Genomic DNA, 22,802 nt, shown 5'->3' on the forward strand with positions numbered 1-22,802 from the left:
GCGGATCGGTGGGCCCCGATCGCGGGCCAGGCCACCGTGGGGTCACCTCCCCGGGCCAGATTTCCCCGCGCCCCCCCCAGGACCCTGGAGCCCGCCCGTGCCGCCTTGTCCCGCCGTTAAGGTAGGTGGTTTAATCTACGCCGGCGGGACAGGCATTTTAGCGGCGGGACTTCGGCCCATTCGGGCCGGAGAATCGCGGGAGGTGGCCCGCCAACCGGCACAGCGCGAATCCCGCCCCCGCCGAATCTCCGGTGCCGGAGACTTCGGCAACCGGCGGGGGCGGGATTCACGCCAGCACCCGGCGATTCTCCGACCCGGCGGGGGGTCAGAGAATCTCGCCCCTTTACTCTGTGTTTTAAAAAGTTTATTTTTAAAAGTTCAATTCATAAGAACATAGGAACAGGAGGAGACCATTCAGCCCCTCACTTCTGCTCCGCCATGCAATAAGATCATGGCTCATCAGTGGCCTAGCTCCAAATGCCTGAAAATCATGGGCGTCATTCTCCGACCCCCCGCCGGGTCGGAGAATGGCCGTTGGCCGCCGTGAATCCCGCCCCCGCCCCCGCCGAAGTCTCCGAAGGGAGAAAAGTCGGCGGGGCGTTAATGGCGCCGCTGCCGCGGAGAATGTCACGGGTCTGCGCAAGGCAGCCGATTTTCGGCCTGCCGATATTCTCCTTTCCGGATGGGCCGAAGTCCCGTCGACGTGATGACCGTTAACGTCGACGTGAATCAAACCTCCTTTTCATCGGCGTGACCCGTGCTCCAGGCTCACGCCGACCAGCGAGGAGGTGAGTGACGGCCTGGGGGGTTGGCTCTGGGCAGGAAATGGCGTGGCCGCAGACTGATTGCGCGAGGAGAGGTGTGTCTCGGCTTGTGTGTGTGTGTGCGGGGCGGGGGGGGGTGTGTGGTTAGAGTAGGCTGGGCTCCGGGGGAGTGCCGGGAGGGGGTCCGTGCTGGGGTGGAGGTTGGGGGTTGGAGGGGGTCCGTGCTGGGGTGGAGGTTGGGGGTTGGAGGGGGTCCGTGCTGGGGTGGAGGTTGGGGGTTGGAGGGGGTCCGTGCCGGGGTGGAGGTTGGGGGGGGGGTCCATGCTGGGGTGGAGGTTGGGAAGTGGGTCCGTGCTGGGGTGGAGGTTGGGGGTTGGAGGGGGTCCATGCTGGGGTGGAGGTTGGGGGTTGGAGGGGGTCCGTGCTGGGGTGGAGGTTGGTGGTTGGAGGGGGTCCGTGCCGGGGTGGAGGTTGGGGGGGGGGTCCCTGCTGGGGTGGAGGTTGGGGAGGGGGTCCGTGCTGGGGTGGAGGTTGGGGGTTGGAGGGGGTCCGTGCTGGGGTGGAGGTTGGGGGGGGGGTCCGTGCTGGGGTGGAGGTTGGGGAGGGGGTCCGTGCTGGGGTGGAGGTTGGGGAGGGGGTCCGTGCTGGGGTGGAGGTTGGGGGTTGGAGGAGGTCCGTGCTGGGGTGGAGGTTGGGGGTTGGAGGGGGTCCGTGCTGGGGTGGAGGTTGGGGGGGGGTCCGTGCTGGGGTGGAGGTTGGGGAGGGGGTCCGTGCAGGGGTGGAGGTTGCGGGGGGGTCCGTGCTGGGGTGGAGGTTGGGGGGGGTCCGTGCTGGGGTGGAGGTTGGGGGTTGGAGGGGGTCCGTGCTGGGGTTGAGGTTGGTGGGGGGGGTCCGTGCTGGGGTGGAGGTTGGGGGTTGGAGGGGGTCCGTGCTGGGGTGGAGGTTGGGGGTTGGAGGGGGTCCGTGCTGGGGTGGAGGTTGGGGGTTGGAGGGGGTCCGTGCTGGGGTGGAGGTTGGGGGGGGGTCCGTGCTGGGGTGGAGGTTGGGGAGGGGGTCCGTGCTGGGGTGGAGGCTGGGGGTTGGAGGGGGTCCGTGCTGGGGTGGAGGTTGGGGGTGGGTCCGTGCTGGGGTGGAGGTTGGGGAGGGGGTCCGTGCTGGGGTGGAGGTTGGGGGGGGGGTCCGTGCTGGGGTGGAGGTTGGGGGGGGTCCGTGCTGGGGTGGAGGTTGGGGGTTGGAGGGGGTCCGTGTTGGGGTGGAGGTTGGGGGGGGTCCGTGCTGGGGTGGAGGTTGGGGGTTGGAGGGGGTCCGTGCTGGGGTGGAGGTTGGGGAGGGGGTCCGTGCCGAGGAGGGTGATGGGAGGGCAAATGAGTTGGTCCACCTGGCCAGGTGCCAGCCTCCAACAGTTGGACCCATGCGGTCCTTGCCACCTGGCTGGGGGGAGGAGGGGATATGGGCAATGATGACATGTCGTCGTTCCCCTCCCCCCCACCAGGCCGTCATGTTTTCAGATCATCCAGCGATGTTGGCCGCCGTGGTGGCAGCCGCTCATGTCTATGTTGCCCTGGATGAGGAGGAGGAGGAGGAGGAGGAGCGTGCCAGAGAGGCGGCGCAGGCTGCCGCAGAGGGGCAGGCGGCAGCCGCCCAGGCTGGAGGGACACCTGACCGACAGGACGAGGAGGGGGAGGAGGACGTCGCGGCCCCACGGCAACGGAGGCACCCGAGGGCGCCCCGTGTGTACCGGCCCCGCCAGTCATACCAGGACCTCACGGACCGGGAATGCAGGAGGAGACTCCGGATGAGCCGGGAAACCGTGGCACACATCTGCCACCTGCTGGCACACCTGTCACCGCGTGGCACTGGCGGGGGACACCCTCTCCCCGTGTCCGTCAAGGTTACGGTGGCCCTGAACTTTTATGCAACGGGGTCATTCCAGGCACCGAGTGGGGACCTGTCCGGCATATCGCAGACATCGGTGCACCGGTGCATCCGGGCAGTGACAGATGCCCTTTATGCCATGGCGCACTGCTACATCCGCTTCCCCGTGGACCGGGCCAGCCAAGATGCCCGGGCCGTGGGCTTCTCTGCCGTGGCCGGGTTCCCCATGGTCCAGGGCGCGATCGATGGGATGCACGTCGCCGTGCGGCCACCTGCAGATAACAGGGCCGTGTTCACTAATAGGAAGGGGACCTATTCGATGAACGTACAGGTGGTCTGCGACCACCGCATGATGATCCTGCACGTCTGCGCCCGTCACCCAGGCAGTGTACACGACTCATTCGTGTTGTCGCGGACATCCAGCCCCGGCATGTACGAGGGACGCCATCCCCGGCTGAGGGGCTGGTTGCTGGGCGACAGGGGCTACCCATTGCGATCGTGGCTGATGACGCCTGTACGGAGGCCACGCAATGAGGCGGAGAACCGCTACAATGATGCCCATGTAGCGACAAGGGGAGTGATCGAGAGGTGCTTTGGCGTGCTGAAGATGCGTTTCAGGTGCCTGGACCTCTCTGGGAGCGCCCTCCAGTATCGGTCAGATAGGGTCGGCCGCATCATTGTGGTGTGCTGCGTCCTGCACAACATAGCCCAGCGGAGGGGCGATGTGCCGCAGGCAGAGGAGGGCGGAGTGGAGGAGCAGCAGGAAGAGGCACAGTTCTCCCCAGATGAGGGGGATGGGGGCAATGGTCAGGGCAGACGGGGTAGACACAGGCGGGTGGCTGTCCACCGTTACCGGCTGGCCCAGCGGGCACGGGACAGACTGATAGACGCCCGCTTCACTGACTAGATGGGCGTGGGAATCGGGTAGTATGGCCATAGACCGCACACCATGGCAACAGCCGACCACCCACACCCCCCACCCATCCACCCACCCAGCACCCTCACCCCCCTCCCCAACCACACCCACCCCACCCGCATGCACACCACCCCCCCCCCCCGCATTGCCGATCCACCGGCGGCACAACGGGCCGGGCTCACACAGTTGCGGGTGGACGCGTGTCTATCGCAGGCCATGGAGGATGATGACAACCCGCCCTGCGATGAGCTCCTGGCTCTACATCGTTGGACTATGTCTGACCCATGGCCACAGTACCACCATCCACCCGGACCATCCCTGCATGCGGCTGTGACACTGCAGCGCACGGTCCCGTCCTCTGCCCGGGGGATGTTGATGGCGGCCCAGGGGGAAGGGGGCAGACTCACCTGGGGCTGAGGTAAGACCACCCCTCACACACACACTTGCGCTCAACGTACATGACACGCCCGCACACTTTGGACAGAGCACAAAGGCAGCTTCGGTAGGTGTAACATTGACTTTAATAACCAAAGGAGTTCATGCACGTGCCCTAGCCCCTAAAACTCATCTGTGCCCTGCACCCGTGCCAACTTACTCAGTGTCTAATTGTTTGGCCTTACGGGCCCTTTGACTACGTCTACGTGGTTCCCCAGACGGTACAGCAGAACTGGAGGTGGACTCCTGTGATTCCTGCCCTCTGACACTGGATCCCTTTGGCGGCCGTTTCCTGGGGCGTCCTGGCCTAGATGGGCCAGGCTGCGGCCCGGGCGACTGGGATGGCGAGCTGCCAGCCTGTCCTGCCCGTTGCCCACCCGATGCACCTGGGACGGAAGGGGGGGGGAGTCCGAGGTGTCGCGGTGTACCGGGACCTCCCCTACAGAGGGAGCCTGGATGGACCACACCACCTCCTCCTCCCTCGGGGTGCCCGATGGCCCCCAGGCCTCTACATGGGTGGGGGATGCGAACGGACTGGCCATCCGACGCCCCCCCCGACATCTGGCGCTGCCAGTCCTGGAGGCCCGTGCTGGTATCGACAGGGGTCTGCAGGTTTGCAGCCATGGAGCCCAGGGTGTTGGCAAACCCTGTCTGTGACAGTGCGACGCCGGCTCGCACATGGCCACTGGCGCCGATGCCCTCAGCGATGGCCTGCTGAGACTGGGCCATGGCCTGCAGAGACTGGGCCATGGCCTGCAGAGACTGGGCCATGGCCTGCTGAGACTGGGCTATGGCGTTGAGCGCCTCTGCCATCTGGCGCTGGCACTGGCTCATGGCCTCCTGTGAGAGGGCAGCCATTTCCTGGCCCACAGACGCCGTCTGCACGGAAGGCCCCAGGCCTCGCAAACCGTTCCCCATGTCTGACACCGTCGCAACCATTGCCTCCACCGCGGACGCCACCCGTGCGGTGTCAGCCTGGGTGGCACGCATGAGCGGGACCACTCCCAGCTCCTGGACGCGGGTGGACTCCTCCACCTGCGACCGCAGCCGCCGCAAGCCGCCCGTCACCCTCTTCGCTCGTCTCCGGGTCGGTGGTTGCATCGGATCTATGTGTGGGTGTGGTAACTGCAGGAACCCGGGATCCATCTGGCCGGCAGATGTTCGCTTGGGCTGGGCTGCCCTCCGACCGCCCGGCTCCTCTGCTGCTCCTACCTCCACCTGCTGTACCGGGACGGCTGTGTTGTGCGCACCAGTGAGTGTACCAGACGCCTCATCACTAAAGTGCCCAACCTTGGTGAGTGTTTCTGCGATGGTGGAGGGTGTTGGTGACAGCAGTGGCGTTGTGTCGTGCTCTTCGTCCCACTCTGACTCCATGGCACTTTGGGGTGGGGGTTCGTCTCCACCCATCCACTCTGAGTCACTGTCCGGTATTTCGTCTTCCCGGGTAGGGGTGTCCTGGGTAGTGCTGTCACGAGTAGTGCTGTCCCGGGTAGGGGTGTCCTGGGTAGTGCTGTCCCGGGTAGGGGTGTCCCGGATAGTGGTGTCCTGGGTAGTGGTGTCCTGGGTAGTGGTGTCCTGGGTAGTGGTGTCCTGGGTAGTGGTGTCCTGGGTAGTGGTGTCCTGGCTCGGATGTGACGGGGGCCTGTGGCTGCCCCCCTCATCGCTGGGTGGTCGCTCCCGCACGTGACGGGGGTGTCGTCTCCCTGTTGCTCCAGGTCTCTCCGTCTCCCGTGGTGTGCGAGGGGCATCCTGCGGGCGTTGCATGCTGGAGGGTCCGGGTCTCTCCGTCTCCCGTGGTGTGCGAAGGGCATCCTGCGGGCGTCGCATGCTGGAGGGTCCGGGTCTCTCCGTCTCCCGTGGTCTCCGAGGGGCATCCTGCGGGCGTCGCATGCTGGAGGGTCCGGGTCTCTCCGTATCCCGTGGTCTCCGAGGGGCATCCTGCGGGCGTCGCATGCTGGAGGGTCCGGGTCTCTCCGTCTCCCGTGGTCTCCGAGGGGCATCCTGCGGGCGGTGTGCATCTGCGGGGATGGGTGCCTGGACGTTTGGTCCTGCGATACACAATGAAGCATGCATGGTTAGACATCAGGCAGTGATCAGGTGATACGGGGGAGGGGGATATAGGGGAGGGGGGATATGGGGACGGGCTGTCGGTGGCTCACTTGCTGGTGGGCCCCCGACCTCTGCATCAGCAACCTCCCGGTCCTCAGGTCCGCCAGCCAGTTCCAAGGCCCTTTCCTCGTGTACGGTCAGTGGCCTCTCATCAGCGGGCCCTCCTCCAGTCCTCACATGCTCCCTATTGTTGTGTGCGCGCTTCTCCTGTGGGGGGGGGGGTGGCAGGGGTCAAAGGCAACAGTGTTAGGCAGGTATATGAATGCACGCCATCGGTTGCGCGTGCATTGCAGAGGTTAAGGTTAGGGCTGGATTCACTTGGGAATATGGGGGATATGGGGGAGGGGGGATATGGGGGAGGGGGGATATGGGGGAGGGGGGATATGGGGGAGGGGGGATATGGGGGAGGGGGGGATATGGGGGATGGGGGGGATATGGGGGAGGCGGGATATGGGGGAGGGGGGATATGGGGGATATGGGGGAGGGGGGATATGGGGGAGGGGGGATATGGGGGATATGGGGGAGGGGGGATATGGGGGAGGGGGGATATGGGGGATATGGGGAGGGGGGATATGGGGGAGGGGGGATATGGGGGATGGGCGGATATGGGGGATATGGGAGAGGGGGGATATGGGGGAGGGGGGGATATGGGGGATATGGGGAGGGGGGATATGGGGGATATGGGGGATATGGGGGAGGGGGGATATGGGGGAGGGGGGGATATGGGGAGGGGGGGATATGGGGGATATGGGGGAGGGGGGATATGGGGGAGGGGGGATATGGGGGATATGGGGAAGGGGGGATATGGGGGAGGGGGGGATATGGGGGATATGGGGAGGGGGGATATGGGGAGGGGGGGATATGGGGGATATGGGGAGGCTCACCCTGCCTGCTCTGACAAGGTCGTTCACCTTCTTGTGGCACTGGGTGCCTGTCCGTGGTGTCAGGGCCACAGCGGTGACGGCCTCTGCCACTTCCCTCCACAGACGCCGGCTGTGGCGTGGGGCAACTCTGCGGCCATGCCCGGGATACAGGGCATCCCTCCTCTGCTCCACCGCATCCAGGAGCGCCTCCACATCGCGTGACTCGAACCTCGGGGCTGAGCGACGGCCAGCCATCCAGTCGGGTGTTGCGGTCGGGTGTTCCGGTCGGTTGGGGGGGAGCTGTGCGGCCTTATGAGCCGTCACGCCGTGCAGCGCGTATGACGCTGCACGGCGTGAACCACTGCGCAAGCGCGGATCCCGTTACGTCGCTGCTAGCCCATTTCGGGCCGAAGACTATCGTCCCATTTTTATGACGTGACGCAAGCGGGATTTGCGCCGTTTTTTGCGCCGATCGGCGGACTTTCCGCCGATAACGGAGAATTTCGCCCCATGTTTCCAGCCAATGGATTTAAATCATTATTTGACATTAGCATGTATTCACGACACTATTCACTAAACATCTTTACTATTTGTTATCAGGATGCAAGTGACACCGGCAAATTCATATTCATTGCCCATTCCTAGTTGCTGAAAATACAACTGAGTAACTGACTAGTCCTATCAAATTGGCATCAACCACAGACATGAGTCGGTGAGATTGAGTAAACAGAGTGAACTTTTCAAGTCAATGACCTTTCATGAGGGTTCTGATGAAAGGTTACTAACCTGAAACATTAACTCACATGAACATGTGTACAAGGAGCAGGAAAAGGCTATTCAGTGCCTCAAGCCTGCTCTGCTATTTAATAAGATCATGGTTGATCTGATCGTAACCTCAAATCTGCATCCCACCTACCCCGGTCACCACCTTGCCTACCAAGAATCTATTCAGCTTTATCTTAAAAATATTCACAGACTCTACTTCCACTGCCTTTTGAGGAAGAGAATTCCAAAGACTCACGGCCCTGTGAGTGAAAAATGCTCACCTCGGGCACAATTCTCCGACCCCCCACCGGGTCGGAGAATCGCCGTGGGCTGGCGTGAATCCCGCCCCCGCCGTGTCCCGAATTCTCCGCCACCAGAGATTCGGCGGGGGCGGGAATCGCGCCGCGCCGGTCGGCGGGAATCGCGCCGGTCGGCGGGCCCACCCCCGGCGATTCTCCGGTCCGCAATGGGCCGAAGTCCCGCCGCTGTCAACCCACGCTAGCCGGCGTGAATTAAACCACCTTTCGAACGACGGGACAAGGTGGCGCGGGCGGGCTCCGGGGTCCTGGGGGGGGCACGGGGCGATCTGGCCCTGGGGGGTGCCCCCACGGTGGCCTGGCCTGCGATCGGGGCCCACCGATCCGCGGGCGGGCCTGTGCCGTGGGGGCACTCTTTTCCTTCCGCCTTCGCCATGGTCTTCACTATGGCGGAGGCGGAAGAGACCCCCTCCACTGCGCATGCGCGGGGATGCCGTGAACGGCCGCTGACGCTCCCGCGCATGCGTCGCACGGCAACGTCATTTCCGCGCCAGCTGTCGGGGCGCCAAAGGCCTTTCCCGCCAGCCGGCGGGGCGGAAATCACTCCTGCACGGGCCTAGCCCCTCAAGGTGAGGGCTCGGCCCCTCAAGATGCGGAGAATTCCGCACATTTGGGGCTGCGCGATGCCGGGCTGATTTGCACTATTTTTGGCGCCGGTCGGCGGACATCGCGCCGATTGCAGAGAATCCCGCCCCTCATCTCCATTTTAAATGGGAAAAGCCTTTGTCCCCTAATTCTCCCACAAGTGGAAACATCCTCTCACATCCACCCTGTCAAAACCCCTCAGGGTCTAATCTGTTTCAATCAAGTCACCTCTGACTCTTCTAACCTCCAGTGGATACAAGCCCAGCCTGTCTCACCTTCCCTCATAAGACAGCCCACCCATTCCAGGGGCGTCATTCTCCGACCCCCCAGCATTCCGCAACTTTGGGGCGGCGCGATGCCCGTCTGATTGGCGACGTTTTGGGCGCCAGTCGGCGGACATCGCGCCGTTGGGGGAGAATTTCGCCCCAGGTATTAGTCTGGGAAACCTTCTCTAAACTTCTTTTATTGCATTTGCATTATTTTTGAAATAACGCGATGAAAACTGTACATAGTACTCCAAATGTGATCTCACTAGTGCCCTGTACACCTGAAGTATAACCTCCCTATTGTTGTATTCAATTCCCCTCGCGATAAATGACTTCATTCTATTAGCTTCCCTAATTACTTGCTGTACCTGCATATTAACCGTGTGTGATTCATACACTAGAACACCCAGACCCCTCTGCACCTCCGAGCTCTGCAATCTCTCACCATTTAGATAATATGCTTCTTTTTTATTCTTCCTGCCAGAATGGACAATTTCACATTTTCCCACATTATACTCCATGTGCCAGATCCTTGCCCACTCATTTAACCTATCTATGGGCGTCATTCTCCGACCCCCCGCCGGGTCGGAGAATGGCCGTTGGCCGCCGTGAATCCCGCCCCCGCCCCCGCCGAAGTCTCCGCTCCCGGAGATTGGGCGGGGGCGGGAATCCAGCCGCGCCGGTTGGCGGGACCCCCCGCTGGATTCTCCGGCCCGGATGGGCCGAAGTCCCGCCCAGAAACTGCCTGTCCCGCCGACGTAAATCAAACCTGGTATTTACCGGCGGGACCAGGCAGCGTGGGCGGGCTCCGGGGTCCTGGGGGGGGGCGCGGGGCGATCTGACCCCGGGGGGTGCCCCCACGGTGGCCTGGCCCGCGATCGGGGCCCACCGATCCGCGGGCGGGCCTGTGCCGTGGGGGCACTCTTTCCCTTCCGCCTCCGCTACGGCCTCCACCATGGCGGAGGCGGAAGAGACTCTCCCCACTGCGCATGCGCGGGAAACTTTCGGCGGCCGCTGACGCTCCCGCGCATGCGCGGGGAAACTGACAGCGGCCGCTGACGCTCCCGCGCATGCGCCGCATTTCCGCGCCAGCTGGCGGGGCAACAAACGCCATTTCCGCCAGCTGGCGGGGCGGAAATCCCTCCGGCGTCGGCCTAGCCCCTCAATGTTGGGGCTAGGCCGCCAAAGATGCGGAGACTTCCGCACCTTTTTGCCGGCGCGATGCCCGTCTGATTTGCGCCGGCTTTGGCGCCAGTCGGCGGGCATCCCGCCGTTGGGGGAGAATTTCGCCCTATATCTTTTTGTAGCTTCCTTAAGTCCTCTTTGCAACTTACTTTCCCATCTATTTAAATATAAATTGTAAGCAGTTGAGGTCCCAGCACTGATCCCTGTGGCACACCACTCGTTAAATCTTGCCGTCCTGAAAAAGACTCAAATCTGCCTCCTCTCTGTTTCCTGTTGGCCAGCCAAACATCTTTGCGGGAGAAGGTCTGCTTCTCTCCGCAAATGCTGCCTGACCTGTTGAATATTTCCAGCATTTTGCGTTTTTAGCTGCCTTCTTTGCATCAGTCCTAGGCCTGGATTTTCTCCAAGGTCTGACTCACTAATACTGTAACTGTTATTCGGGCCAGGGTGGGGTTCCAGGCGTCCCGCTCCTAGGGGGTGCTGTTCATTCCAATGGGGGCATCCTACGCTGTTTACCTCCATCCCTGACATCCGCTGGAATTTTTGGACTACCTTGTCTGTGCTTTCCCGTGAAAGGGAGATCTCAATGACCTATTTGAGATCTAGCTCGGCCAGCAATTTTCGCTGGGTTGCCATATTATTTACTCTGCATATAAGGTGGCCCTGTAACATTTTGGGTCGGATGGCCAGTTTGTGCAACCATGCCAAAAACCCGGTAATGGACACCCCTAGGGTTCTCTTGGCCTTATTAAATCAGTACCTCTGTACGATAATCCAACAGCTTGGGATCATACTGGTTTGTCACAAGTGCCACAAGCTTTTCGAACGTTTTGGAGTCTGGGGCCATGGGGTAGGTTCGGCTCTTTATTTTTTCTTTATTCGTTTATGCTATGTGGACGTCGCTGGCTGGGCCAGTATACATTGCCCAAGAGTCAACCACATTGCTGTGGGTCTGGAGTCACATGTAGGCCAGACCAGGTAAGGATGATATATTTCCTTCCCTAAAGGACATTTATGAACCAGATGGATGTTTATGACAATTGACAGTGGTTTCATGGGCTCCATTAGACTTTTAATTCCTGATTTTTTTATTGAACTCAAGTTCCACCATCTGCCCTGGTGAGATTCAAACCCAGGTCCCTTAAGCATTAACCTGGGTCTCTGGATTACTAGTCCAGTGACAATGCCACTATGCCATTGCCTCCCCTTTTTGATACTGAAGGTGGGGGCCCCATAGGCAGTCAGAAGAATTAACGACTGGCGATCATCCCTTTCACCTTAAAAAAAAGTGCATACACTCTGCGTACCGAGTCCAGTCCTCTGCGCCCGCTTTGAATGCAGCATTTTCAAAATTATGCAAACCCTGGGGGCGATTCTCCGATATGGAGGCCAAGTGTTCGCGCCGTCGTGAACGCCGTCGCGTTTCACGACGGCGCGCTACGGCCCGGGCACAACCTATTCTGGCCCCCACAGGGGGCCAGCATGGTGCTGGAGCGGTTCATGCCGCTCCAGCGTCCTTACGCGGTGCCACAAGGGCGCCGCGTCAACCCGCGCATGCGCTGTTGGGGCAGCCCAATCCTGCACATGCGCAGTTCGGCCAAGCCATCCTGCGCGTGCGCGGGGAACGTCTTACGCATGCTGGCCCCTCACCAACATGGGGCCGGTGTTCTGGGGCCACGTGCGAAAGGAGGTATGCCCGGGGGGGGGGAGGAGAGGCCGGCCTGCCGATCGGTGGGCCCCGATCGTGGGCCATACCCCATCGGAGGCAACCTCGGTGAAGGCCCCCCCAGCGTTCCCGCAGAGTTCCCGCCGGCAGCGACTAGGGTTGGACGGCGCCGGCGGGAATCTGTCGTATCGTAGCGGCCGCTCGACCCATCCGGCCGGAGAATCGCCACTCGCCGGTTCTCCGAGCGGCCTGGTGCGAATCGCGCGCCTCTGGTTTCCAGGGGGTGGGAGAATCACGTGCGTGGGTCGGGGTGGTGTGGCACGATTCGCGCGGCGCCCCGGCTATTCTCCCACCCGGCATGGGGGGGGGGGGAGAATAGCGCCCCCTATTCTTTCGTGAAGAGAGGTGCCTGTTCTGCAAATGGCTAGCAGCGCCGACTGTAGTCGTTTAATCCTTGTTGCCATTTTAGTAATCTAGGAGGAGGCCGGAAAGGAGAGTCAAACAATGGTTTATTTCCACAAGGAAAGTATTTCTATGCAACAGTCCAAGTTCCAGCCGTGACGAGTCTGCAGCTCGGCTCCTACCTGGGTTGGCTTTTACGGCAATGAATTAACGAGCCTGCTGATGGGCCTCCAACCTCAGCAGGGGAGCTCGTACTCCACGAGGCTCATGGGGAGATTAATTGGGTTGTCCCTGTAGGTATCGTCGGACTTATAACAATAAAAATGTATTACACAATAGGGAGCTGGAGTGGCTCAGTGGGTAGCTCCCCTGCCTCTCAGCTGGAAGGCCCCGGGTTTAAGTCCCACTGTCGAAGCTGCCAGCTACAAATGAACACAGCACGAATGCAGGCATACTAGCGCCCCCAGTTTGGATAAATGGGAGGTTTGGTGGCAAGAAAGGCATCTGGCTGTAAAAACACCCACCAAATTTAAAAAAATGATGGTAAACATGAAGATGATCAACCAGCATTGCAGCCACCCCATGTAACTTGGGAAAAGCTGAAAGAGAGAGGAAAAGTAAGGAGGAAAAATTTATTGAAACAAAACATCTGTGTGTTGACATTCTGGAAATTCAACAAATGTTCTTTAATTTGTAATCTTATTGGCTGGAGTCCATTTATTATAAAACTGCTCAAAAGCAGTTCCAAAAATGTGAGGAACATGAAAACATGGAACATGGAGTTCCCTAGTTTGTCCTAATTTCCTTTTAAGTATCTACAGCCAGCCTTCCAGATGTAATAACTGTATAGCGCAGAGTAAGATATATTTGCATTCTATTTTTCTTTAATAAAATCATTAACAAATTTCATGCCATAACTCATTCTGTTTTCTATAGGAGGTCAGATTGATGAAATTCTCTGTACAGAACCTGAAGATTTAAGGAGTAAAGACCTGATGAAAATTCCTCATGAGAAATTCCAGCCCTGTCCCTCCGTTAAACACAAGCCATCTAATGCTCACTCTGAACATGGAAGTTCCACCACACAGAACCATCACGGCAAAAATGAACATGACCAACATTCAGAATGCAAGACAAAATCCAAGCAACGAGCGGGCAGTTTACGTCATGCTATTGCCACAATTGTGATAACCGGTATTGTCTGTGGCATTGTCTGTCTGATGATGCTGGCAGCTGCAATTTATGGCTGTTCTTACGCAGCTCTTATGGCGAAATATCACCGGGAACTAAAGAAACTGGAACATCTGGGTCCAGAGGTTGAGCAGGGAAGTGCTGAAGAGAAGGAGCCACTAGATGGTTCACAGGCATGAATTTCAATTTCCTGATTGCTTTCCAAGAATGATGCGAGAAAAAAAACATGTCGATAATGGTGGCAATCTATGATCAATAGCTCTTTCATAAGTAAGCAAGTACATATCATCTCTGACTGTTTTAATTTGTTAGAGCACTCCGAATTTTGCATGTAAATCATTTATTGTGTATATTAGTCTAGATTAACTTTAAACAGTGTCAATTATTAAAAAGGTGGAGAATCAAGCAAAGAGAGACATACATAATTATTAAATATATTACAAGGAATGCCATGCATTCCATGTTCTAGTGTAAAAATGTATTTTTCATTTTAACATTAATTGTAAGCTATGGTTCATTCTAGATTCTATATTCGTCTAATGTACAGGATTGTGACTGGGAACACATTAGAACTAAAGATACATCTCAGCAATTTATTTTGTATTACTTTGTTGGGATAAAATTATTCCGCCCAGATAAGCCACAAAGTCGATGGCCTTGAAGTAAGACAGTGGAACAGTAGTTTACCGTTGGTTAATGTTGCCATAGAATGCTTAAAATGAAATAAGTAATAAATCATACAAATGTGTTAAGTGCTCATTACACTGCAGTACAATTTTAAAGTCACTGAAATCCCAAAATTACTTCAGGAAAAACTTTGGAAAAATATTTTCAAATTAATATGACCAAGAACTATACCTCTCCATTGTTTTCCAATCGATAAAATCTAATGAAGTTCAAGATTCCGAATAGAATGCAGTATCATTTTTAATTCTTACAAAGGTAGATACAAATGTAAAAGTAGTTATTTACAATATATGCTTTGTGAAAAATACCATCTGTAATCAATCACAAATACATTTGAAATTTCAAATTAAAGAGTTGACAAAGCTATGTACATCTGTTTTATTTCTTCACTTACATCAATCCATTAACAAAGCCTCAAGAAAATATAGAATTTAAACGCTTTACAATGTCCTGGTATGTGTTCTAGATTTTATTTTATAATTCCCTTCATTTAAAAAAAAATGTTTACAGTAAAAATAATTCCCGGCAGGTTTTGCGATGTGTCCGCCATGGTTTCTAAGCTGGAGTAAATCATTCAGAAAAAAATAAAGGCTGTGAAGCATGTTCATGAAGTACCAAGTCAGCTATTATCATGAGCCAGAGCTGTCAGTGAATATACTCTCATTGTTAGCAAACTACGCCACTGTGCTTAAATAAATTACGTTTAGACTATGTTTGCTGCACATTCATTTTTTAAAGAAAAGATCTGAATGAAAACCTTCCAAAAGAAGAACCTACCAACAAGATACCGTTAAAATATTACTTTAACTTGAACATCTTCAGGACACAACAGTTTTAAGAATTCATATGTATATGTACAACACCGGTTATCACAATATGTATATGAATATGTACACAGCATCATAGACATTTAGGGAAGAAGGTCACTGTTCTGCTGCAAGAGAGCTATCCAATTTAAGGGTCAGGTCTGCAAGCTGGGAATGGGGGCTTGGGGTGGGGGGGTGGGGGGGGGGGCGGCAGGGGCGGGGGGGAATCCTTTGACGGTTGGGGTGGTGGGGTAGTCAGTGGTGGTGGTGGTGGGGCAGTGAGACCCCGGGGAGTTTGGGTGTGCAGACTGAGTCCCATGGGGGGCCTCGGTCTGAGTGTTTACAATCATTACCCATAATTTGAAGAGATTTTCATTCTTCTAACTTTTTCGGAGTAACTATTGTTGTAACCCTGGCAGAACCATCGAAGTTTGCGATTAAAATAGCATTTTTGGATGGTTCCCAGCACAGCGCAATTACCCAGAGGAAATTAGCACTTACTGTAAAACTCCGAGAGGAATTCTCTACCGTATCTTTGGGGTAACCTCCAGGTCTATGGTGGAGAATTCGGAAGTTACGGCCCAATCTGCTTTTTGAGGAGTACTTGTTTAGTGCATAAAATGTAGAGGTCCCAATACACTAAGTGAAGAATATAATTTGCACACTCATTACATCCACTTAGCTACAGAGATGATCATACCAATGTAAATAGATACTGAATGGTTTAAGTGCAGATTATACACACCAGGGGCGAAATTCTCCCCAAAGGGCGTGATGTCCGCCGACTGGCGCCCAAAACGGCGCCAATCAGATGGGCATCGCGCCGCCCCAAAGGTGGGGGCCGAGCCCCAACATTGAGGGGCTAGGCCGGCACTGGAGGGATTTCCGCCCCGCCAACTGGCGGAAACGGCCTTTGTTGCCCCGCCAGCTGGCGCGGAAATGACATGTCGGGGCGGCGCATGCGCGGGAGCGTCAGCGGCCGCTGAGAGTTTCCCGCGCATGCGCAATGGGGAGAGTCTCTTCCGCCTCCGCCATGGTGGTGACCATGGCGGAGGCGGAAGGGAAAGAGTGCCCCCACGGCACAGGCCCGCCCGCGGATCGGTGAGCCCCGATCGCGGGCCAGGCCACCGTGGGGGCACCCCCCGGGCCAGATCGCCCCGCGCCCCCCCCCCCCCAAGACCCCAGAGCCCGCCCACGCCGCCTTGTCCCGCCGGTAAATAGGTACTCTAATTTACGCCGGCAGGACAGGCAATTTATCGGCGGGACTTCGGCCCATCCGGGCCAGAGAATCGAGCGGGGGGCCCCGCCAACCGGCGCGGCCCGTTTCCCACCCCCGCCGAATATCCGGTACCGGAGACTTCGGCAACCGGCGGGGGCGGGATTCACGGCAGCCCCCGGCAATTCTCCAACCTGGCGGGGGGTCGTAGAATGACGCCCCAAATTCTGGGACACGTTACCAGTATTCTCAGCTGGAGAAGGCCAGGCACAGTGCTACCTTGTGAAAGGGTATCAATTGTGATGACATACTTACATAGATATCTGCAACTGACACATGACAATTGCTTCCATTAGACTGCACAGATCCTAATTAAATTTTAACATTGTTTTGCCACTTTATTCAGGCTCTTGTTTAAAATATTTCTATTGCATTATCAATGCTCATTTGCATGCATTGAGAAGCATACAGCAGTACCAGTGTTTACCACTGTCATAACCAGCTGCCCTGGATGAAAGTTACTTGCACTATTTTGTACCATTAAACTACAGCTTTTGTGTTTATGTGAAAGTATTTTGGACGATCATCGATGAAAAAGTGCAAATATAATTTTGGCGTTCAGCCACCAATCTGTCTCACAAACATAATGATGTAAAACCATCACATGAAGCACTTTATAAAATTGTTTTTGAAATTGTTTAGCTTTAAGACAAAGTAGAATTCGCTACCTGTGTTTTTCCAAGATTAAGAATGAACTGACCAGAATTGGATCATCATGTATGTTAGAGTTTCATTGTGACTGAGTTTATTGTGAAATGCAGTGTTAAAATGCTGATGACTTTTTGTTTAAATGAATGATACTGGAGATGATGGAGGAGCTGATGGCGGTGGGGGACATAGGGCAAAATACCTGGAAAATGTCCTGAAGAAAAGTCACATGGACTCAAAATTTTAACTCTGCTTCTCTCAGACCTTCTGAGTTCTTCCAGCACTTTTGTTTTTCTCTATTTCTAGCATCCAATGTATTTTGCGTTTACTTGGAAAATGTTGGTTTGTTCAAATTTAATTTAGATTGTGCAAACGAGATGAAATTGTCCCAACCACATTTTTACACTTTCATTCAGGGTTCTTCAACTAATGTGGTAAGTAGGGAATGTTGTCCAATTTGGTTTTCAACTAATATTCCAATGAATGGCACTGAATTCTGGATGCTATTATTACGGCAGGGAATCAGTTCTAAGCCATCAGAAATCGTGTTAATATTCATTGCCATTCAAAAAACTCAAAGCACTTGCACTGAGTGAAATATAATGGGCAGGATTCTTCATCCAGCGATGCTGGAATCGCGATCAGGCGGAGGATCGCACGTCAGCTGAAAATCAAGTTTGTGCCGGGCACCCAACAGAATGCCATGCTCCAGTGCCTCAAAAACGGTGTGAATGCTTCCCACGGCACCCGCCAGCATAGGCAAGCAAATTGTATCGAATTAGCCTATCATTTAACAGGCCCGACCAGGACCTGGCCTCCCAGGACTCTCCGCCTCTGATAGGCGGAAGTGACGACGACATATTTAAAATCAGGGGAAAAGGCGGCATGGCCGATGAGGTAGAGGAAGTAAGCCAAGTTACCAAAGGTGCAATGGTGGGCTGCCAATTGTGCCGCTTGCCAGGGGAGGCATCTGCCAGGCCGGGCGGGTGGCAAGGGGCAACCAGAAGATGGGCTGTGGGGTTGCGATGTCCCGCCGGGACCGAGGTGGCCAGGCATGGGCCACCATTGCTGTGGCCTGCAAAGCAGCCACTTGGCTGCACACCCCACTGACTGCCCGCTGTGGCCCTTAGATGTGCAGAGCGCCACCGGCCATATGAGTGCCCCCCCCCTCCCCAACTCCCAGGCAACCCACACTAGGAGCCCAGAGACCCCAGTTGACCCATCAATGGGGTAGGCCTGACGCAGTGTAACTTGTGGTCCACCAGGTGTTGGCACACCCCAGTGCACCCATCCGAGGCGTTGCCCGATGGCAGAGGCAGCAGGGCAGCCGCAGAGCACACGACTGCTGGACATATGCACCATGGGCGTCGACACCCTCCCTGGCACACTGCCCCTCACAGGGCAGGCATCCCACCAGTGACGCCCTCAGTTAGCCCACCAGGCATGACCACCAGCTGTCACCAAGCCCTGCCTGCCGATCGTGCCCCTGCCCCCATCCATCCTGCCCCCAGACAAGTAGGCGTTACCGGCACACCACACAAAGGACCCAAAGCACACCGCAGCTACAGTCACAACAGGTGCCCATCCGTGGGCCCTGCTTCCACAACCCCACCTTCCCACAACCTAGCGCCATGCTGCTGGCGGGGTATTACACAGCCCACCCACAGTAGACCCGAAAGGAGGGTACAATTCAGGGCTGCAAAGTGTAATGCTGGCATAGGTAGCACCAGCCACCGTACCCCTGACGGCAGTGTAGGGTGGCAGGGTCAGAGGCCCCTCAGTCACCGATGGGGCCAGGGGTGTAGTGCTGACAGCAAAGTATCAGGGCGAACGGGTGGGAATGGGGGGAGGGGGTGGCGGGGTGAGGGGAGTCAGGGGGAGACATGTGGGGGCAGGGGCTGCAGTGCACCCAACACTGCCGTCAGGGGCTGCAGTGCAGGCCAGGGCCACTGTTTAGCCCATTGGACCTGGACTCACCATGCTAACATATCTGTCCTTTACCCCCTGCAGAGAATAGATCTTGGAATCAAACCAAGTGGTTGGCATCTATCCAGCTGCCACCGACCTAGCGGATGTACTGAAGCTGTTGTCATAATATACACATCAGTATATGATGGTGCAGAGACACACACTGACTGACACACTGCAAGACCAATCAACACACACAACACAGCAGCCAATCACCAGTTAGGGCACGGTCACTATAAAGACAGAGGGCACTAGTTTTCCCGCTCATTCGGGATGCAGCCTCTGAGACAGACAGAGCCCGCAGTCAGTAGCACAAACATCCACCATGTGCTAGCAGTATAGGCTGGTCAGGTTAGGCATAGGTCTTCAGTTAATCTAACATAGTGTTGACCCACAATGCAAGTATGTTTAACAGCTCTTAGTTAAATAAAATAGAGTTGTACTATTACAAGTGTTGGTAGCCTGTCTATGTTACTGCTAAGGTAAACACAGTCTCCAGAGTACCCAACACATCATGGTACCAGTATGTGATGTTAGAGCTTAATAGACTTACCTTCAAGTGATCTGCCTTTGACCAGCAATCAGCCATCCGGTAGTATGGACAGCGTCCGCCCTCCCTCGCCGCTCCGCATCACCGGCAACCTCGGTGCGAACTGGAAAATCTTTAAACAACAATTCCAGCTATACCTCGATGCTACAGACCTGGAAGCTGCTTCAGACGCCAGGAAGATTGCTCTCTTCCTTTCCACGGCCGGGGACCACGCCATCCATATCTTCAACCCTCTCACTTTCGCTGAAGGTGAAGACAAGTCCAAGTTCAAAGACTTCTCAAATTCGACAGTCACTGTGACATCGAGGTAAATGAAAGTTTTGAGCGCTATGTCTTTCAACAGCGTCTGCAGGGTAAGGATGAACCTTTTCAATCTTTCCTCACCTGCCTTCGCATCCTCTCGCAGTCCTGCAATTACGGCTCCACCTCCGACTCGATGATCCGTGACCAGATTGTTTTCGGTGTGCAATCGGACCCCCTACGCCAGCAGCTCCTCAAGGTTAAACAGCTCACCCTTGCGATAGCCATCGAGACCTGCGTTCTGCATGAACACGCCACTAACCGATACTCGCACATTCAAGCGGCTGAAACGGCGTGGCAAGGTCCCCACGAGGCAGAGCAGGTGCAAGCCATTAAACAACTCCAGGGCCTAAGCCAGGATGATGGCGGCCATTTCACATGCTTTTCGCGGGCTTCCGCGCATGCGCGCACTGACCGAGGGGACGGCAAGGCTGAAGACCGCACTGCACAGGCGCGCACCCGTACGACCACACCGCGCATGCGCAGTGGCGTACCAAACGTTCGGACATCACGACATGCGGCAACTGTGGCTCCGCCCACTTAAAGCGGCAATGTCCTACAAAATCCCGACACTGTCTCCAATGTGGCAAGCTTGGCCACTATGCAGCCCTATGCAGGTCTGCTCAACCTACTATCTCACATCGCTCCAACCAGCCACGTAGGGATGTCCGAACCATCCAGCCACCGGTCACCGATTCCGACTCTGACTTGATTCCGGACCTTGACACCGAGGACCCTAAAGCACCATCTCGGGTGGGCATCATCACCAAACACAAGATGCTCCAGAAGACAAAAGCCAAGTCTCTCCCTATATTCCGCATTGATCCGGACGACAAGTGGTGTGCCACCCTCACGGTCAAACGATCCCGCATCCGATTCCACCTGGACACCGGCGCTTCAGCCAACCTCATTGCGCGGTCTGACCTCGAAAGCCTCCATGTCAAGCCTACCATCCTGCCATCCGCCTGCCAGCTTCTGGACTATAATGGTAATGCCATTGCTGCCAGTGGCTCTTGCCAGCTTGAAGTGTCGCACCGGTAGGCTAACCAGCCATTCGAAATAGTGGGATCCACTAAAGCCTCCCTGCTTGGTGCTCAGGTGTGCAAACTTCTAAACCTTGTCCAAAGGGTTCACTCCGTCATCCGCTGACGCCTCCGCATCTCAGGACACTGACTTTCAGACACAGCTGAACGCCATCATCACCCGATACCACGGTGTATTCGAGGGCATGGGCACACTCCCATACACTTATAAAATCTTGTTAAAACCAAATGCCATGCCTGTGGTGCACGAACCTCGCAGGGTACCAGCACCCCTCAAGGACCACCTCAAGCAGCAGCTGCAGGACCTCCAGGACCAGGGCGTAATTTCAAAAGTTACAGAACCGACTGACTGGGTCCGTTCTATGGTGTGCGTGAAAGAAACATCTGGTGAATTACGCATATTTATTGATCCCAAGGACCTCAACCGCAATATTATGAGAGAATACTATCCCATTCCAAAGTGCGAAGAACTCACCTGTGAGATGGCTCGCGCCAAATCTTTCACCAAGCTAGATGCATCCAAGGGGTTCTGGCAGATCCAACTCGATGCATCCAGTCGGAAGCTCTGCACCTTTAACACCCCATTTGGCCGGTATTGCTACAACCGGATGCCGTTTGGCATCATCTCTGCATCGGACGTGTTCCACAGAATAATGGAGCAGATGATGGAAGGTATCGAAGGGGTTCGCGTATATGTGGATGACATCATCGTCTGGTCTACCACCCCGCAGGAGCACATTGATCGCCTCCAACGTGTCTTCCGACGAATCCATGAGCATGGCCTCCGCCTCAACAGGGCCAAATGCTCCTTTGGTCAATCAGAATTCGTCGCCCACCTCAGAGACTGAATTTATGAACTGCCTGAATTCATGGACTCTTTGAACTCATGAACTGATTGTTTCGTTACCCTGTTTGATTAACTCACTGGTTTGTACATACTGTTGTTCTAGTTATATTTTGTGTTACATACTGTCCATCTGCACTAGACACCTTCCAATGTAAATATCTTAGAGTTTCTGTACGTAGTCCTGTAAATATGTTCGCATGTGCCACACATACTTAGGAACATTCGCATACTACATTATTTATTGCCACGAACACACATTTTTGTAGAAAAGGGGGGATGTCATTATATACACATCAGTATATGATGGTGCAGAGACACACACTGACTGACACACTGCAAGACCAATCAACACACACAATACAGCAGCCAATCACCAGTTAGGGCACGGTCACTATAAAGACAGAGGGCACTAGATTTCCCGCTCATTCGGGATGCAGCCTCCGAGACAGACAGAGCCCTCCAGTCAGTAGCACAAAAATCCACCATGTGCTAGCAGTGTAGGCTGGTCAGGTCTTCAGTCAATCGAACATAGTGTTGACCACAGTGCAAGTATGTATAACAGTTCTTAGTTAAACAAAATAGAATTGTACTATTACAAGTGTTGGTAGCCTGTCTATGTTACTGCTAAGGTAAACACAGCCTCCACAGATCCAGGGTACCCAACACATCAGCTGTATGAGCAGGAGCTGCTCAGGGAGGACACTGGAGAACAGGAGCTTGCCCCAAAGGAGTAGGGGCCAGCCAGTGATGATGGAGGTCCGACCATCCGACAAGCTGAGGAGGAGGTTGGACGGATGCGTCACATCAGGCCTCGCGTGTATCGACAGCGCCTGTCCTACGAGGACCTGTCAGACCAAGCGTGTCGCCAATGACTGGGGCTGGTAGATAGACAGTGAGACATCTGTGCTGGATCATGGTACATCTGGAGCCGTGGTGGTAGGGAGGAGGACACTCACTCCTGGTGACCGTCAAGTGACGGTCGCCCTGAACCTTTTTGCAACAGGGTCCTTCCAGGTGCTGACTGGGGACCTGTCTGGGATCTCCATGATCTCTGTGCTCCATCCGTACCATTCGGAGGCCCTGTGTGCCCGGGCGCCACAATACATCCACCTGGATGTGGACCGAGCCTATCAGGTAGCCTGGGCAGTTGGATTTGCCGCCATCGCCGAGATGTCCCAGATCCAGGGGTTGATCGACTGGATACATGTCCCCTACGAGCACCACTGCATGAAGGGTTGCCCTTCACAAACCGAAAGGGGTTCCACTCGCTCAACGTGCAGTTGGTGTGTGAACAGCGCCTGCACATCATGCACATCAGTGCCCAGTATCCAAGCAGCG

General features: G+C 55.7%; 2 protein-coding genes across 2 annotated transcripts in view; one reads left to right on the top strand and one right to left on the bottom strand.

The window, feature by feature from the left end:
* The window catches only part of lrtm1 (leucine rich repeats and transmembrane domains 1), a 33,367-nt gene extending 18,975 nt beyond the window's left edge, over window positions 1–14,392 (top strand). Inside the window, exon 3 of the mRNA XM_072472476.1 lies at window positions 13,085–14,392. Coding sequence (XP_072328577.1) covers window positions 13,085–13,518 — 434 coding nt within the window. The 3' untranslated portion in view covers window positions 13,519–14,392. The remainder of the gene's footprint in view (window positions 1–13,084) is intronic.
* cacna2d3a (calcium channel, voltage-dependent, alpha 2/delta subunit 3a) overlaps window positions 1–22,802 on the bottom strand; it is a 1,400,547-nt gene that overhangs the window by 389,111 nt on the left and 988,634 nt on the right. The window lies entirely within an intron of this gene.

This window comes from Scyliorhinus torazame, chromosome 13, assembly GCF_047496885.1.
Source record: "Scyliorhinus torazame isolate Kashiwa2021f chromosome 13, sScyTor2.1, whole genome shotgun sequence".
NCBI lineage: Eukaryota > Metazoa > Chordata > Chondrichthyes > Carcharhiniformes > Scyliorhinidae > Scyliorhinus > Scyliorhinus torazame.